The 18,269-nt window shown below is 42.3% G+C and overlaps 1 protein-coding gene across 1 annotated transcript in view; it reads left to right on the top strand.

The window, feature by feature from the left end:
• The window catches only part of stk17a (serine/threonine kinase 17a), a 72,545-nt gene extending 55,365 nt beyond the window's left edge, over positions 1–17,180 (top strand). Inside the window, exons 3-7 of the mRNA XM_036125436.1 lie at positions 9,489–9,636; positions 9,747–9,873; positions 9,967–10,015; positions 13,520–13,699; positions 15,223–17,180. Coding sequence (XP_035981329.1) covers positions 9,489–9,636; positions 9,747–9,873; positions 9,967–10,015; positions 13,520–13,699; positions 15,223–15,589 — 871 coding nt within the window. The 3' untranslated portion in view covers positions 15,590–17,180. The remainder of the gene's footprint in view (positions 1–9,488; positions 9,637–9,746; positions 9,874–9,966; positions 10,016–13,519; positions 13,700–15,222) is intronic.
• The last annotated feature ends 1,089 nt before the right edge of the window (positions 17,181–18,269 follow it).

Below are 18,269 nucleotides of genomic sequence, written 5' to 3'. Positions count from 1 at the left end.
CCACCATTCATTCTTTTAAAAACTCACCTTCGGAGAAAGGCTTGCTAGCTTTGGCTACTTTGAATGACAGCAAAAAGCTTGCTTTGGTGGATGACTCTTGAATCACAGTTTGTTGGTGAAAAAGATGTTGCTGAGCCTGTAAATTAGCCGCCAACCTCTGGGCCGTGGCTGTTCGCTCCTGCGTTGACTGCTTGCTGGTGTAGTTAGCATGCTTTGTAGCAAAGTGGCGGCTGATATTGTACTCTATGTAAACCGCAACAGTTTCTTGGCATATCAGACAAACAGCCTTTGATCGGACTTCGGTAAAAAAATATTTCGTTGTTAAACACTCGGCACTCACTGTCCACTTTTCTATGCTTTGATAAGTTCATTTTTACAGAGGGGCTCACAGCACAAAGCTAAAGAGAAGGGAGTAATATCCCACTGGCCAAAAAGGTCAATGAGCGCCATGTAGTGGGGAAACGCGGTATAACAGGGATATGGTGAAACGAACGAGGTTTACAGACGATAATAATATGAAATGTAATTTAATAATAGAATTTAATGGGTGGCTCCTCCTTAATGATAGTCAAGTGCTGACAACGCATACGGGAGGCAGAAGCCTTAACATTGATAAGAGTTTTTTTGTAAAAAAAAAATAAATAAATAAAAATTTTCAATAATTTGGGCAAGTTCCGCGGGCCGGATTAAAACGTAGTTTGCCCATGTCTGCTCTAACCTCTCACGATACAGTATGAGAAATCGTACACAAAAAACTCATTGCACAAATATAACGAGACACGTAATAGCAGAAGGAGAACATTTGAGATTTGTCGTGTGTAAGTTCATGAGATAAATGTGAGTCAGTAGTGTGTGCATGTTGTGTGGAATTTTGTATGTCCATGAACGCCGTCCCGCCGGCAGGCAAGTGTCCTTGATGGAAAGTCTTTATCACTTTGCAGCCCAGCTTGACCCCTCCACGGATGTCTTGCGGGGGGGAGGGAGGAAGTAGGGGGGAGTAGTCTGTGCGATATCGGCATAACAACGCAGGGGAGAATTTAGATAGTGGGAAGTCTGATTTAAATACACAATTTGTTTTGAGAACAAGCTGAACCAACTTTTCCTTCAGCTTTGTAGTCTTTTCATCACTGGCTCCAGGATCAAATATTCCAAATAGTGAGGCTATGTCACTATTCACACTTCCAGATTTATCCCATCTCACCTCTGTGTCCAACCATCGCAGTCAGCTTATCTACCTTAATGTTCTGTTCATTCACCGCCTTAGTGATTCCGTCGTAAGCCGCTGGTAGTCTCTTCAAGGCCGAATTCACTGCCAGCAGTCTCTGTAGTTGCTGATAAAATAAAAATCCCCCGAATCCAAAGAAAAGAAATCCAAGTATCGTAAATCCAAATAATTCAATTCAATTCAATTTTATTTATATAGCGCCAAATCATGAAACATGTCATCTCAAGGCACTTTACAAAGTCAAGTTCAATCATATTATACAGATTGGGTCAGATTATACAGATTGGTCAAAAATGTCCTATATAAGGAAACCAGTTGATTGCATCAAAGTCCCGACAAGCAGCATTCACTCCTGGGGAAGCGTAGAGCCACAGGAAGAGTCATCTGCATTGTACATGGCTTTGCTGCAATCCCTCATACTGAGCAAGCATGAAGCGACAGTGGGAAGAAAAACCACCCATTAGCGGGAAGGAAAAACCTCCGGCAGAACCGGGCTCAGTATGAACGGTCATCTGCCTCGACCGACTGGGGTTACAGAAGACAGAACAGAGACACAACAAGAGAAACAAAAAAGCACAGAAGCACACATTGATCTAGTAATCTGTTCTACATTAGATGGTAGTAGCGGGTGAGCCGTCTTCTCTGGATGATGTCACAGTTAACAGAACGCCAGACCAGGTGTACCTACTATGAAGAGAAAAGAGAGAGAACAGAAAGTTAAAGCAGAAATGTCAACACATAATGCATAATTGAAGAACAGTAGAACTCAATAGAGTGAGAAAATTAGATCCTGATATACTCCAGTAGCCTAAGCCTATAGCAGTAAAACTATAAAGGTAGCTGAGAGTAACATGAGCCACTAGTTATAATTTTTGTCAAAAAGTAAAGTTTTAAGCCTAGTCTTAAAAGTAGACAGGGTGTCTGCCTCACGGACCAAAACTGGGAGTTGGTTCCACAGGAGAGGAGCCTGATAGCTAAAGGATCTGCCTCCCATTCTACTTTTAGAGACTCTAGGAACCACCAGTAGACCTGCAGTCTGAGAGCGAAGTGCTCTGTTAGGAACATACGGGGTAATCAGAGCTCTGATATATGATGGAGTTTGATTATTAAGGGCTTTATACGTTAGAAGAATTTTAAATTATATTCTTGATTTAACAGGAAGCCAATGAAGGGAAGCTAAAATTGGAGAAATATGATCCCTCTTGTTGATTTTCATCAGAACTCTTGCTGCAGCATTTTGGATCAGCTGAAGGCTTTGAACTGCATTTTGTGGACTTCCTGATAGTAAAGAATTACAATAGTCCAGCCTTGAAGTAACAAATGCATGGACCAGTTTTTCAGCATCACTCCTGGACAGAATGTTTCTAATTTTGGCGATATTCCGGAGGTGAAAAAAGGAAACTCTGGAAACCTGTTTAATATGGGATTTAAATGACATGTCTTGGTCAAAAATAACACCAAGATTTTTTACTTTATTACCAGAGGCCAGGTTAATGCCACCCAGATTAAGTGATTGGTTAAGAAGTTTATTTTTTGAGGACTCTGGCCCAAAGATTACAACTTCGGTCTTGTCAGAATTTAGATGCAGGAAATTTAAAGTCATCCAGCTTTTGATGTCATCAAGACATGACTGCAGTCGAAGTAATTGATTGGATTCATCAGGATTTATGGATAAATATAGCTGAGTATCATCAGCATAACAGTGGAAATTAATCCCATGCTGTCTGATAATTTTGCCTATCGGAAGCATATATATAGTAAAGAGAATTGGTCCAAGGACTGAACCCTGTGGTACTCCACAAGTGACCCTAGAGTTTGAGGAAGATTTATTATTAACATGAACAAACTGGAATCTGTCCGACAGATAAGATTTAAACCAGCCTAATGCTTTCCCCTTAATCCCTACAGTATGTTCAAGTCTTTGTAGGAGAATATTGTGATCAACTGTATCAAATGCAGCACTGAGATCTAACAGGACAAGTACAGACACAAGTCCATTATCTGAGGCCATGAGAATATCATTAGTGACCTTCACCAGAGCTGTTTCAGTGCTATGATGAGCTCTGAAGCCTGACTGAAACTCCTCAAGTAGGTCATTACTTTGTAAATGTTCACAAAGTTGATTAGCAACTACTTTCTCAAGAATTTTAGATAAGAAAAGAAGATTAGATATAGGTCTGTAATTTACTAACTCATCTTGATCAAGAGAAGGTTTCTTAAGTAAAGGTTTAATAACAGCTACTTTCAAAACCTGTGGTACATATCCATTTACTAAGGATAGATTAATCATGTCTAAAATAGTGCCACTGATCAAAGGGAATATGTCCTTAAACAACTTGGTTGGGATTGGGTCTAACATACAGGTAGAAGGTTTAGATGAAGCTAAAATTTTAGTATAAGTAAGTAGACATCTTCGACGTCCTCAACAGAAAGAATTGACAGGCACACCGTGGACCATTTCCCCCACGGGTCCAATATGTATCCTGCAAAAAAGGTTCTGTCGGGACAGGGGCGCTCCCCGGTCTTTTGCTTTCCAGTTGCAAAAATTTGATCAATAGCGTTGAGAGACCAGCAGACGAGATCCATAGTTTCCTTAGCTTCACTTCCGAGCTTTCGGTTGCTATGAAGAAATTGCACAAAGACACAAAACGAAACAAATAGCAGGAGAGGGGGGCAGGGCAAAGCAAATAAGGAGCTCTGGAGAGAGCTGAAAAAGACGACCGACCTTGAAGAGAGACAGAACAGAGTTCACAAGTACTTCTGATGTGAGGTGTTCCATCCTAATGTTGTATGTTGACATCTAATGCCTGATCTACAACCAGAAGTTTTCCAGTTTTTCTGTGTCAGATTAGTTTAGTTTCTATCTGATCCTGTTCATTCCAACAGTTTCCTGCATGTGGTTGGAGCAGCCATGCTTGTGTGTGTGTGTGTGTGTGTGTGTGTGTGTGTGTGTGTGTGGGGGGGGGGGGGGGTTGCTGGCACAGATTAACAGCCAATCACACTCACATTCCTTTGGTTGACCTGATTTAGTGACTAATAATTGTGCTCCTTCTGTTATTGATGTAGTTGGGTTTTCTGTCTCTCCCTTGCCACACACTGCTTTTGCAGGTCTCTCCACAACAGTACAGTGGCTTTCTACTATGGTATGACCTACCCTTCCTTACATGACCCATTCCATTTTGCAAACAGGTCTACAGAGGATGCCATTTCTGCTACTAATCATCCGGCCCTTACCCTCTCCAAGAACTCATGTGCGAATGCTTTTCTTGGACCTTTATTGAGCATTCAACGCAATCATGTGTTTAAAGTGCTTTAAAACACAATCATTCCACAACAGCTCACTTAGACATTAAAACCTCTCTCTCTGTAACTGGGTGCAGGCAGGTGTAACACATGAAAGTACTGTAAGTTCTATTTATTACTTTTACTCCAAACTATTGCATATAGAATATTTGAGCCAAGATGTAGCACGGGCTACAGCTAACCTGTAAGAGGATGTTACGGGAGTGAATTTTCCTTCCTGTCCCATCCCACTCCCACAGACATTTATTTTTGTCTCATTCCAGTCCCAAACCAGTGTAAAACTGCTCTTGTTTTTCTTTATTTAGCATTTAGGAAATACATTTAATTTGATTTTATCTTTTACCCATTCTTATATTAGTTTGGGTTCTGAAGTTTTAGATAGCAACAGGAACAGTTCAGCTGTGGTAATAGAGAGGTACTTATTTCCTTAATCTAAACCAAATACCTTCACTAAAGAGCACAAAACCAAAATAATGCCTGGCCTGTGGTTGCTATAGGTTTGCTATGGGGCACCAGCTGCTAAGCCCCTCCCTGTTTCTAGGTGTTTTGGAGCTGAGTTGCAGTAAAATAAACAGAAAAAAGACCAAGTCTATCTTTTTTGAATACACCCTAAACATGACATGTACAGTTGCATTTTACTAATTTATTGAGTTTTTTTTTTTTTTTCATTTAAACTAAGACTTCTGAATTGAAATCTGGGGAAATTTCCCAAAATTGAGATTGTGAAGATGAAGTCAAGGAACTGGAACAATTAGGAGGGGTACGGGATGGGAGCATTTTTATTCAGTCAATGCTGAAATCTGGGACATTTCTGGAAAAAGCTATAGCCGGGGACAGACGGTACAACACGGGGACTGTCCCCGGAAATGCGGACGGATAGTGGTCGAAGCGCTTGCAGTCTATAACAAAGAAGGAGCGGGTCTATTTATAGCCGTTGTTCATAATTGCTTATCTGTTGCTCTAATAACAGACTTCATGGTCAAAAACAAGCCCAATAAACTCCAAACTGCAACTCACAAAATTTACAAAAGGCCTTAGGGAAAAAAACAAGCAAGACGTTGCTTACTGTTGTTTTACTTGATAACACTGCTATTGATGCCAATGGCCTTACATTGGGCTACTGTAAAGCTGTTCGTCTTACCGTGAGAACAAGAACAGAACCGCAAGACCCCCTCTGGGTCAACGCACAGAGAGTTGCAAGTGTGGTTTTTCGGCCAAAGACACTAGGGGGAGATGACGGACCCCTCAATCATCTCATAAACACTTAGATTACCATCACAGGGGCTTAGAAGAGGATATATTGAGGTGAAATGTTACTTAGTGGGGCTATAAACAGTGACCCTACTGTAATGTTTTCAATTGCTTAAGCCCAGAGGGGTTTAGGAGCAATTTCTACCTGAAATTATATACCGGATGGCCAAGGCATCAAACAATATTTTTCGTCTGATTTATAGGTGATTAAACAAAGAAAAAGTCCAGTTTTCTGAGCCTCACCTAAATAGTAAATACTGCAAAATTACATGACAACCCTTCTGAAAATATAGGAGAAACCTCAAACTTTGCATATCCACATCTATAACTTAAGCAAATCTGGACTGAATCAGCTGTAGCATATTTGTTTAACAAAGATTTTAGTAGGCAGTGCTGTTGTTTTACTTTATAGCAGGTAACCGGTCATATAAAAGTGCTGATTTCCATTGTAAGACTCCTTCTGCACATAACAAAGCGTTTGGTAATAACATTTACCCTGTATTTCATCAACATGTACTATTGTGTACAGCATAAATCAATAAAATGAAGAGAAAACTGGAGTGGAGTTAAGCATGTCTGTGCAGCAAAGCATTTTTCTGAGAGAGTAAGCGATGTTTGATACACAGTTAAATGCCAATTTGTGTTTAAAATGCTGTAAAACTAAAAGTATTTTTCAAAGTAAAAAATTTGGACTTGTTTTATGAACATCAAAGCCTCCTCCTTGGAGGTATCTAGGGGGAAAAAAACATAACCATTTCTGACCTACTTTTAAAGCGTGATTAAATTGCCATGGCTCTGCTCATACTAGTACTGGTATGGATGGGCCTAAGAGGTTAAATATAAACTTTACCAGTGTAACCGTCACATTCGCCTCTTATTAAGCATGAAGTTTCGTAATAGTTGCGACTTTCCTGCCAGTTCTAGTTTAAATCTATTTAGTTTAATAGACTGGTCATTATGTCTGACTTCCCGTTTCAAATCCATTTTTACTGCATCAGTTTCTCCCCACCGGTGTCCTTGAAATTCAGTGGAAAGCAGCAGCCAGAGGCACTGTTGGATTCTGGGCCATGTTGTTCTTCTGAGTTGGGCTACAGTATAGGCTTACTGAAAGAAAACTACAAAATGGCAGCACTTGACATATGTTTTTTTTATTTTATTTTTTTTGCACTATTGATTTGTTCCTGCTCCTGTTTGCCCCCCTTTAACTTTTTTTATCCTCTACCGTCCTGATCATGTGATTATTAGTTAGTTGACTCCCATCTCATGGGAATCTTGTGACCAATGGGACTCCTGAAAAATGTCATCCTTTTATCCAGACCAACTAGCTGCTTTTTTTCGTCTTGTTGTTTTTTTAAACATACCAGTGGTTTTAAAGGCATTTTGCTTCTCACCTTCTAATTCCAAAAAATACAGCAACTCTCCCCTCTGTCTCCTCCTTATTCCCCTTCCTCCTGCATCCAATATAAAGCTGAATTCATACGCTCTCTTAGGGGGCATTTTGTATGCTCCTGAATGCCCTTTTTCTCCTGCTCTTTGACTGGTTTCCTGAATGTTACCCAGAAAAAGTTTATCGCAGGTCAGAGGAAATGAATGTGAGTCAAAAGGGTGGTGGTCCAAGTGTCTTTGATCAGTCCTGAAAGCCTCAGATTCTCAATGATTTTTTTCATTTGAGTTGACCTAGAATGAAAGTGATCTGACAACTGTATAAATGGCCTCATTCAAGGCGAGCCCATAATTAGTTTGCTATATTTGATGTCACTTTGCTATTTCTGCCGCCACCTGAAGCAAATCAGAACACCTACTGAGGCTGGAGGGGTTTTGGTTTCTTACAGGAGACGCCACAAGAACTGGCCGTAGGACCTGTGTTATGCTCATTTTGAAGATGTTTGTCTCAAATGGGAAACAAAGATTGCTATTTGGTTTTTTTTCTGTTGCTGTTTTGGTTTCCTTCCTCAGTCAGAACAAAAACTGAATTACAGCTAGATGGGTTAGTCTCTCTGTGAGAGTCCTGCCTAAGAGCTGTTCAGGGTTCAGAATGTGGGCCCTCACAGTTTCCTCACAATGGTATTCATCGCTTTTATGTTACAACTTAAAATCAAGATATTATAAATGAATGATTATTTCAACAGACCAACTCTATACAAGCAAACAGTGCTAAGAAGAACATTAGATTAGCAATGTCCTTAATGAAGCAATCCCAATAGGGCTTAATAGGCCTTCAGCAAGCAGTTCTGGGCCGGTTATGTAAAATCAGGTAAATTAGAGGTAGATACCAGGGCTGGACATTGCAGCAGGTTCACATCAAGGTTTGAGCGAATAAGGCTCAGTGAATGTGGAAAGAAGTGAACTCCCCTCTGAAATATCCAGGTTTTAAAAGCATTTCACGTGAGTTGTTAAAAAAAAAAAAAAAGTCCTTGTTAACGCAGCATTTTTCAAATCGTAGTTTCCCTGAGAGGCACCTGCTGTTTCTTAGAAAATTAATCGCTTCTTCAAATTCTCCACATTTTGGTTCATCACCTCGATATATTTTGTAAGAATTTTATGTGAAATATCAACATTTAGTAGTGCATCATTGTGGAGGGAACTTTCAGAAGCTTGCACTACTGAAACCCTAGATCGTAGAAGCTGAGTAGAAGCCCATAAGCAGGTTCTGCTGCTGCAGTCAAAGCTCATGTTGAACGACTGACAAACTGCACCTCGTCTCTGGTAATGTCCATGAGGCATTTTGTTGACACAGCACTGCCCTGCTGCACAGCACAGTGGTGTAACAATCCCCAGGGTTAAAAAGAGATTCCATGCACACGTACAGGGTAAAAATGTTGCCATCTTTACTGCTATTCTTTCAACTTTGGACCTTTAATTCCTTAAACAAAAACACACCTTTTTTGCCTACATTGGTGTCATTACAGCAATATAACAGCTGAACACAGAGAGCTTTACTTTCTATTGCTAGATGAAATGAAGCCACCTGATTTTGGGGTTATGCTTTCTGGATTTTTTGCTGGATCAGATTTTCTTTGAGGGCCTCAGGAATGTTTAACCCCTGGCTTAGAATACATGTCGACCATCCAGCATTGCTTGGTCTACAGCTGGAAGGCCCAGCTCATGGTTGTGTGTGGATGAAGCATCAACTGGTGTCGAAACTAGGTCTGCATGCAGCTCCAACATTGAAATTGGGTCTGCTGCTCAGTGGGACGTTTCATACTGTCCTGCTAGGACAAGCTCTAACAGGTTTTCTCCTTGGATTGCCCCGTATCTAATTTCATCTGTCATCCCCTCAGCTCTGGCCAGCTTTCCTCTTCCTCCTAAAGTCAAACGTTGCCAAGGCATGACACTGCCTCCTCCATGTTTCATCCTGGGGGTGGCACCTTCAGGGGCAGTCTTACTTTCTGCCACAGATCGGGTTTTGCATTTAGGCCAAAAGTTAACATTGCCACTTGCATGGCCTGTGGCAAATTGCAAAGCGAACTAATGTCCACTTGGACACTTCTTTTAAGTGTGGTCCAACATTCCTCTGCGCTGTCCTGTAACAGCGTGAATACATGCTCTGCATGATTGGAAGTTAGTAGTGCTGAAGGTGCCTTTTGGTAGTGTCCTATATTGTTTTGTCCTTATGTGCAGAGCCCATAGAACTTTAAGGGTGTGCTTTATGGTTATTAACCTCATATGAGGAGGAGAACTTTTTAACTCATGTTGTGCTTGCTTGCAGTGCTGCTGGAGGAGAGATCTTCAACCAGTGCGTGTCTGATCGAGATGACGAGGCCTTCAGTGAAGAGGATGTGAAGAGACTCATGAGACAGATCTTGGAGGGAGTCTCCTTCATCCATCAGAACAACCTGGTCCACCTTGACCTGAAAGTCAGTGGAATTAAACTGCATTCTTGGCTGCTAGCTTTATTGCCCACATGTTATCTTTCATTTTTGCTGGGAAGTTGGTTCAGGAAGTAAGGTTTTCTGTGTCCTGACAGCCTCAGAACATCCTGCTGACCAGCAGCTCTCCTCTGGGTGATGTTAAGATTGTTGACTTCGGGCTGTCCAGGAAGGTCAGCAGCCACCATGAACTTAGGGAGATCATGGGCACCCCAGAGTACGTTGGTGAGTCACTTCTCAGCAGGAGCTGCACTGCCTGGAAACAATGGTCTAGGCAGGTTCAGTGATGCAGACCTGTGCCTGTGGTTTCTTTTTCAGCTCCTGAGATCCTCAACTACGAGCCAATAAGCACTGCGACAGATATGTGGTAAGGAAAAGTTTTAGTATCCAGCTAGGAGTACTCCTGCACATTTTCTACAAACACTGTGTTCTGTTAAATGGAGCTTTATGATCTAAGAGCCCATTTTTCATCTTTGACAAGATTTCTTTGTCTGGGGAAGGTAAACGTCAAGGCTGTGATCTCTCTCCAGCCTTTCACCTGATGTTTTCCAGATTCTACAAAGTCCATTTTAATTAGTAATTTTAAGGGTATGTTGGAGCCGATTTGATCCGAAGGACTTTTCATCAGCTTCATCTAACCAATCGAGAACCAAAAAGTTGCCAGTGTTGCCAGAGACGTCAAACCTCAGCCTATTGGAAATGTCACTGTATAATGCCATGTAAGCAGCTTTCCATCAGGCCTTACAAGAAAGTAAACGTGTGTTTATCCTATGAATGGCTTTAACACTTTGATGCCAAAGAATGAGTCCAAAGGCATGCTGTGTATTAGGCTGAGCCAAGGTACAGCTGAACAATGTCACTCACATTTTACAGAGACGGGAAAAACCCAGGACACCCTTTAAAGCCTGCCTGTGTTTCTAACCAGTTCTAACACATGGATTTTTAATATCAGTTTTAACAATGGCCAAAAATCCAAGAAATGTAAATCATCAATAAAACCTGAAGAAAATGACACTTTACATCACATTTCTGTGACATTTAAAAAAAGAAACGATTTATGGTGAGGGCATGCCCACATTCATTCCCACTTAGGACAGTTGACCTCGGCATTCAGTAGAGCTTTCTATCTCCTGACAGTGGAAATGAGAGGGAGAACCATGGCATGACCCAAAGAGCCGCCTGGCCTTCAGAAAAAGATTCTAGCTGATCAGTCTGGTCAGGGACCGTAAAAGGTCTCAAAAGAACCTGAAGTCACACATTCTCCTGTATGGAAAGTAGTATACCAGCAGAGATCGTTCAAAACTGCGCAGCTACTGCCAACATGGCTAGGTTTGGCCGTCCAAGATGCTTTAGAAACAACAACTAAACGTCCATGAGACTGCATGTGTGGACACTCAGGAGGCAGAACTGCTTGAACTCCATAGGTGTGCAGGGGCAGACATGAAGTGTTCCAGGGAGAACGCAGGCTAGAACCTCTGAAGCATCACTATTTGGACACCAAAACAGAGGAGGTGTTTGATCCAGTAATCCAGGAACAGAACATGGGAGCAGCTGCCAAGCATGGAGCAGGAAGTGTGTGTTATGCTATATTACCGCCATGAAGAATATTTGATTTCAGATTGGACTCTGAACAGTAGGGAAGAGGTGACAAAAAAAATTCTATCCTGCTGCAAAGGATACACAGGCAGAAAGGACCGCCCTTCTCTCACCAGGGGTCCCCTGCTGCTATAACACCTTCCTCCCACAGAAAAAGAGCCTCTCTCTCCTGCAGCCCCAGACTTCTTGAGACTTTCGACTGACAAGCTGCTCAGGTCACCTTGTCCTGGAGCAGACCAGGAAACCATTTCGGACCATGGGCCCTGACCGCTACACAAGCCAGCAGCTGAAGGAAGGTGCCTGGACCAGCCATGCTTGTTCCAGGTCTGCTAAAGCCATCTGCCTGCTTCAATAGAGGACCTGACTGAATCTGGATAAACAACACACTGGGACAGAGCTAAGTTTCACTCTGACTGGTGCGCAAGCCAGCCGCAAAGTACAGATTACCGAAACGGCTTTGTTCATTGTTGTTAGCTGTTGCAGGAAAGCAGACGCCAGACGGTGGATACCTCCCCTCACCAGACAAGCTGAGCGATCAGACTATTAAAATGGGCTGCACCCAAGTCAGAGAACGTGGCAGAGACCAGGCATCCGACCGCAACCATGCTGTGGGTTAGCTCAGGTGCTGCAGAGCTATACGCTAGCCTGCCAAGACAAACCAACGACTTCCCTGCTTCCAACGCTTCTTCCTTGGAATGGCCAAACTGAACAAAACTCACACGAGGCAAAATACAGGTTTGGGCAGGAAGAGCTGTGGTTGCAGTTAAAAGGTTTATTAGGATATGTTTGTAACTTGTTTGGACACACGGTGCTTTAGAACAAAGAGATAGCTCACACTAGCCTTAATGCTATTAGCCTCGCTAACATCCGGTCCCAGACATTTCAAAAGGAGTGTTTTAAAGCATAAAAGCTTAACCGTTCTGCTCGGCCATCCTTCGATGGTGCTATGAGCCTTATCCCTGCATTAATATTGAATATTAATGTTGGTGTAAAGGCAATTTTGATAACTTTATGCTGTAACCTTTTAGCCACTGATTTGCTACAGCGACCCCAGACGCTCGGAGGGAGAATCGCATTAACAAACTGTCAAAAGGGTTTAAATGATTTTACTGGGCAAATCAGTAACCAGAATGTTATTTTCTCAAAATAATGTTCTGGTTAACTGGTGCTTTGCATTGTGAATGGGTTGAAACACATGTCAAATGTTGTTCTGAATTAGTTAAGCTAATTTAACCACAATTCACATTCTTTAAGGTGAACTTTGGTTCTTTAAGTTGAACAATGTATTATTTCATCAAATAATGGTTTGTTTAACTTGGGCTTTGCATTGTGAATTGATTGAAACACATGCCAAATGTTTTTAACTCCATTCCATGTTTTTTTTTTATCAGATCTGCGGTGAACAAGGATTCCATCCATCCATTTTCCGAACCGCTTAATCCCTCATGGGGTCGCAGGGGGTGCTGGTGCCTATCTCCAGCGTTCACTGGGCGAGAGGCAGGGTACACCCTGAACAGGTCGCCAGTCTGTAGCAGGGCAACACAGAGACAAACAGGACAAACAACCATTCACGCACACACTCACGCCTAAGGACAATTTAGAGAGGCCAATTAACCTAACAGTCATGTTTTTGGACTGTGGGAGGAAGCCGGAGTACCCGGAGAGAACCCACGCATGCACAGGGAGAACATGCAAACTCCATGCAGGAAGACCCAGGGTTGGATTTGAACCCAGAACCTTCTTGCTGCAAGGCACTACCCACTGCGCCACTGTGCAGCCCGTGAACAAGGATTCACCGAATTATTCTGATTATGACCAACCACTTTTGTTATGTCTTGTTTGTTTTTGCATGTAAATAGTTCCTTAGCTTAGCCTTTTTCTTTTTATCTTCATTTTGCTTAGTAGTTTAGTTAAGTTTCACTAGCCTAGTAGAGAGGATTTGTTAATTCAGATAAACAGCATTACATAGTGATGTTCTCTGGATGTTCATTTTATTTCTGTTATTAAATTCTTGGACTTGAAAAGAAGTTGTCACTCCTTTATTCTATGTGTGTGCAGGTTTTGCTGTTAAAAGACAGGTAGTGCTCGAATTCATCCCTTTCAACCATTGTCTTGATATCAGCTTAAGAGCTGATCATCACCAGACAATACTTAACAGAGAGTTAATTATGAAACATTAAATAACTTTAAATGGTGTATAATTGCACAACATGTGAAAGTGGGCTGATTAGTAGAACCATCCCAGCTCAAACCAAAGGTTCTGCTCTGTGCTCAGGAGTATCGGCGTTCTGGCCTACGTGATGCTGACAGGAATCTCTCCGTTCCTGGGTGACGACAAGCAGGAGACGTTTCTCAACATCTCTCAGCTGAATGTGAGCTACGGTGCTGAGGAGCTGCGGCAGCTGGACCAGGCCGCCCTATCCTTCATTCAGATGCTGCTCCGCAAGCTGCCACAGTGAGTCCTGAGCCGCTCCCCACGCTCGCATACAGCAGCCCCTACCAATACATTCATGATGCCATGGTACAGCCACAGACTTCACTGCACGTCTAGGGGTTTAATGTGACATGCCAGCACAAAGGAAGGCCACACTGTGAACCAGAAGAAAAGTGAGAGGGTTTCAGATTGTTATGAAAATACTAATGTGTAATGTGGCATGCATTTGTAATTTCTCATGTGTAGAGTCAGCTCGCCCCTGGAATTCTAACTGCAGCTCTTGTGGGGCGACACATGTGGACCCAGACATCGTTGAGCCTGTTTCTTTGTAAAATGTCTTGGTGTTAGTCTGACAGAATGGAGAGCATCTGTGAACAAGTCTAGTGCAATTTATTGGATGGGCTAGACCTTCACCTAAAATGTTGATGCTTTATCTAAACCATGCTGTTGGCGCTCTGGCCGGACGCCTTGGGCTGCTGGAAGCTGAACCTCGGCCCCGGTCTTGTAGCATCTAACTCGGGGTCACCAACAGGGTGCCCGTGGGCACCAGGTAGCACCTGTAATGGATATCAATAATTATCAATTAAGTGAGCACACCACTGATGAAAACAAATGATGCATTGTTTGTCTTTAAGTTATTTATTCAAAGGCATGAGCGTTTGAATGTCCCTGTCCCCCAACGCAGTCAGGAAACGGAGAGAGAGGAAAAGGGCACCCTAAACATTTATACATTTTGGGTTAACAAAGAATGGAGAGTAATTACAGAGTAGTGCAACCACTGGTACGATCTTATCTAACTCAACGAATGTGGAAAACACAGAAGTAAATCTAACTCAACTCCACTCTGTGTCCTTGGATGTGGAAAACACAGTAGTAAATGTGTAAGCATGTGAGCTTCTTTCACATGTGAAAGTTAGGCAGGTGCACCCAGAGAAGATATGATCAGAGTTACATACATCAATAAAATTTTCACAACACACCCAAGGACAATGTCGTGCCCGAGGGCCTGTTTAAAAAATAACACCACCCACCAGTGAGCTGCATCTAAAATAGTATTTTTTCCTGTTGCTTTTTTATTTCAATCACACTAGCATTTCTATAGATCAAAAAGCAAGGAAAATGTCCATTTTTACATAACATTAACATGAGCGCTGACTCTTCTAGGTCAAAGGTCAGTACTAATAGCCCTTCCTAAGTCACAGTACCAGTGAAGTAGCTCTCAGTGTCAGTAAGGTTGGTGAGCCCTGTTAGTCTAACTGGTTTTCCCTGGATGGGCCTTTCTTCAGCTCCACGTCTTCCCATCAGCTCTAATCAGGTTCCCCGTGCTGCTGAAGCATTCCCACCACCATCTAGGGATGCTGTGTTTACAATACAATCATACGTCTCACTTTGGAGATTTTAACCTGTAACACCTGGTAAAACCAGCCATTCATCTCATGTAGTCTTTGGCTGTAACGTGACTTAATGTGAGGAGGTGCTTCTGCTGGGCTCTGCTTTCATAGCACTGTAAGCCATCAGCTGCTTTAATGTGCGTTTGTCTGCAGAGAGCGGGCCACAGCGGAGCAGTGCCTGAGACACCCCTGGCTTCAGCGGGCAGGGCCCCGGGGACTCCTGATAGAGGAGGAGAACGTCCCGGTCCAGGACCCACAGACATCCAGCACCACCAACAGTTCCTCCTGCAGTCTGCCGCCTCCCGGCAGCACAAGCATGGCCGAGGAAGAGGAGGAAGAAGAAGGGCCAGTGACAGAGGAGCTGATTGTCATGGCTGCCTACACCCTGGGTCCGTGCCGCCAGTTGTCCACCTCCGAGGAGGCTATGCTGGCTGCGGAGCAGAAGGCCATCTCCAAACGCTTCAAGTTTGAGGAGCCATTTAGCACTTTGCATGAGGTCCCTGGAGAGTTAATCTACTGACCCCAGTTAGCCCTCGCAATGTCATCTCACTATCTTTTTATTATACAAATATGTATTTAAACATGTAATCAAACATGTTACCACTTATTTAAGCTAATTATTTTAAGCTTTTTTTGGTATATTCCTTTCCTTGTGCTTTTTTTCCATAATGCATTAAGGCTGGACCCCCACACACCTGAGGTAGCTACAGTAGCTTGATTTTCATCGGTTTGTGCATTTCCACCTAGATCCAGAGACCAAACAAAGACTCAGCTATCACTTTTTAAACACACAGACCACTGGGTCTGGTGCCGGACCCTTCCCCCCAGCACAGCAGGCTCTGTGGGTTGTCCTGAAAGGACACGGCCCTTCAGGTAAAATGGGCTCCCTGAGTCCAATCTGGTGACAGCTGATGAAAGAGTGCTATGCAAACAGAAATAGCAGAACATTGACTGAAAGAATTTAAGTTCAGTCTTGGAGTATTTGGGCTCACTGATTTTTAATCCTGATTTGTTATTAGTGCCAACTCCACATGGTTTCCCCCACAGCAGGTTCTGCCGATGGTAAAGGACAAGTAGAAACATGCTGGAGGCATTGCTTAGTTTAAATACAGTGTAGTTACAGGAAAACTTTGAGGAAGAGGAAACTGGCCCCTAGGATGTAACTTAATATGAAGGCGTCCATCAACTGTCAGTGAAGGGGCAGAAGGACCCACACATCTTGATGCCACGTCTGATGGACCACATGAGGCGGGTTTCCTAATGATGATCGCTGGAATGGATTGGGTTCAATCTGACCCTAATTAACAAGTCCTCACATCTTTCTCACGCTTTATGTAGTGGCTTTTGATGTAAAACTGGCTGTAAATGTTAAGTTTAAGCTTAACAGAACCAACTTTAGATCTGCCAGGCTCTGAAAGAAGTCTAGAAACAGAAGCCTGTGCTTCCCAGACAGCTTACCTAGACAAGAAATAGTCCTGCTGTTGTGCTGAGCTTAGTCCTTGTGCTTCATTAACATGAAGCTGTGTGAGTCCCAGCTGTTAGCCTGAAGCTAACTGAGCTAGCAGCTGCCTTCTCCGTAAGGCCTCTACAGGAGTTCAGGCAGCTCGGACTATTGTCTGAAGTGTTCTTTGTTCTTTCAACTGCAAAATCCGACACATGCTGTTTTAGTGCAAGGTTTCATGTTTGGTTTGAATTAGCCACAAGGCAAGAGTCTTGAATTTAGATCAAGTGGATTTCTGCTGACCTGTTTGAACTGGACCTCTGTGTTTTCTGTCAGCCAGTTGGGAAACTGTTGCTGATGAATTTCACATGCAGATGCTGTCTCTATACAGTCAGCAAGGCACAGGTTTTTGGCCAAGCTTTGTGTACTTCACCTAGCCGCCTTTTCCCCTGACACTACCCTGTGTTAATGCTCATTTTTGTATTTGGTGCCAATATGCTCAGAAACAGCCATGGTTTTAGATTTTGTTCTTTTTTCTGCTCTGCCTGTGTACTGTTGAGAGTATCTAAGAGATGTCTCTGTTTTCCTCTGTACTAAGATCTGTTGTTATGGTAACGGCTTTGGACCTGTAATGTCCTGTGTTGTAAATAAATCATTTCCAAATTATTGACAGTTATGTGTATTTGTGAACATCAGAGCAGGTAAGCAGAGCATCAAATGTGGGATTTTAGCTGTAAGGAGCATATTATACTGCAGACGAGGTTCTGTTTGTAGTGTTTCTATGTATTCACTAGAAACGTTCAACTTCTGATGAAATTGAAGAAGGCGCCCGCCTGGTGGTGCGCATAACCGTCAAAGGCAAAGCTTCTGTGATTTTTAAATCAAATCTGAGTGAAAAGGATTTGTCTTCATCAAAACCAGCCGACAGGAGAAGGTCGGCATCGAAGCAGCATGGAAAATTGGTGTTATGAAAACACGATAAAATACTTCAATGTAGCATGAAAAAATTAAATATGTGAATAAAAATGTTAAAGGCATGAATAAAAGCTGAACTGTATCGATTTAAATTCAAAAATACTTATTCAAACCCAAAGTAAAAATTAAATGTTGGATAAAAATGTAATACTCTGAAATCGCCACACCGGTTTGCAATCCTGCAACCTCTTGATTGGCATTCAAACACCTAACCCACTGTAGCAAAGACCAGTGCCATGCACAGCTCCGAATTATGGAGAGGTCAAAATTGTGTTGAAGTTAAAAATGAAATATGTGAATAACAATGTTAAAGGCATTATAAAATGGTGAAATGTATTGATTTAGATTAAAAAACACTTATTTAAACCCAAAGGAAAGTTAAATGTTGGGTAAAAATGTAAAACTCTGAAAATGCCATACCAGGTTTTGATCCTATGACCTCTTGAGTGGCAGCCAAACACCTAACCCACTGTACCAGAGATCAGTGCCATATGTACAAACCTGAATCATGGAGAGCTCAACTGTATTGAAGAAGTCGTTTTTAGTTCATTTTTTTGCCAGGAAATGTGATGAAGATTTGTCTTCATCAAAACCAGCCGACAGGAGAAGGTCTGCATCGAAGCAGCATGGAAAATTGGTGTTATTAAAACATGATTAAATACTTCATTGTAGCATTAAAAATTTAAATATGTGAATAAAATGTTAAAGGCATTACAAACTACTAAAGGAAGTACAAACTCTGTGAAGCAGAAGTTGGTGAGACCTTCCTAGAGCTACTTCCTGT

This window comes from Fundulus heteroclitus, chromosome 21 (assembly GCF_011125445.2).
Source record: "Fundulus heteroclitus isolate FHET01 chromosome 21, MU-UCD_Fhet_4.1, whole genome shotgun sequence".
NCBI classification, from domain to species: Eukaryota; Metazoa; Chordata; class Actinopteri; order Cyprinodontiformes; family Fundulidae; genus Fundulus; species Fundulus heteroclitus.
The sequence above is the reverse complement of the archived record's forward strand: the minus strand, read 5'-3'. Positions and strand labels throughout refer to the sequence as shown.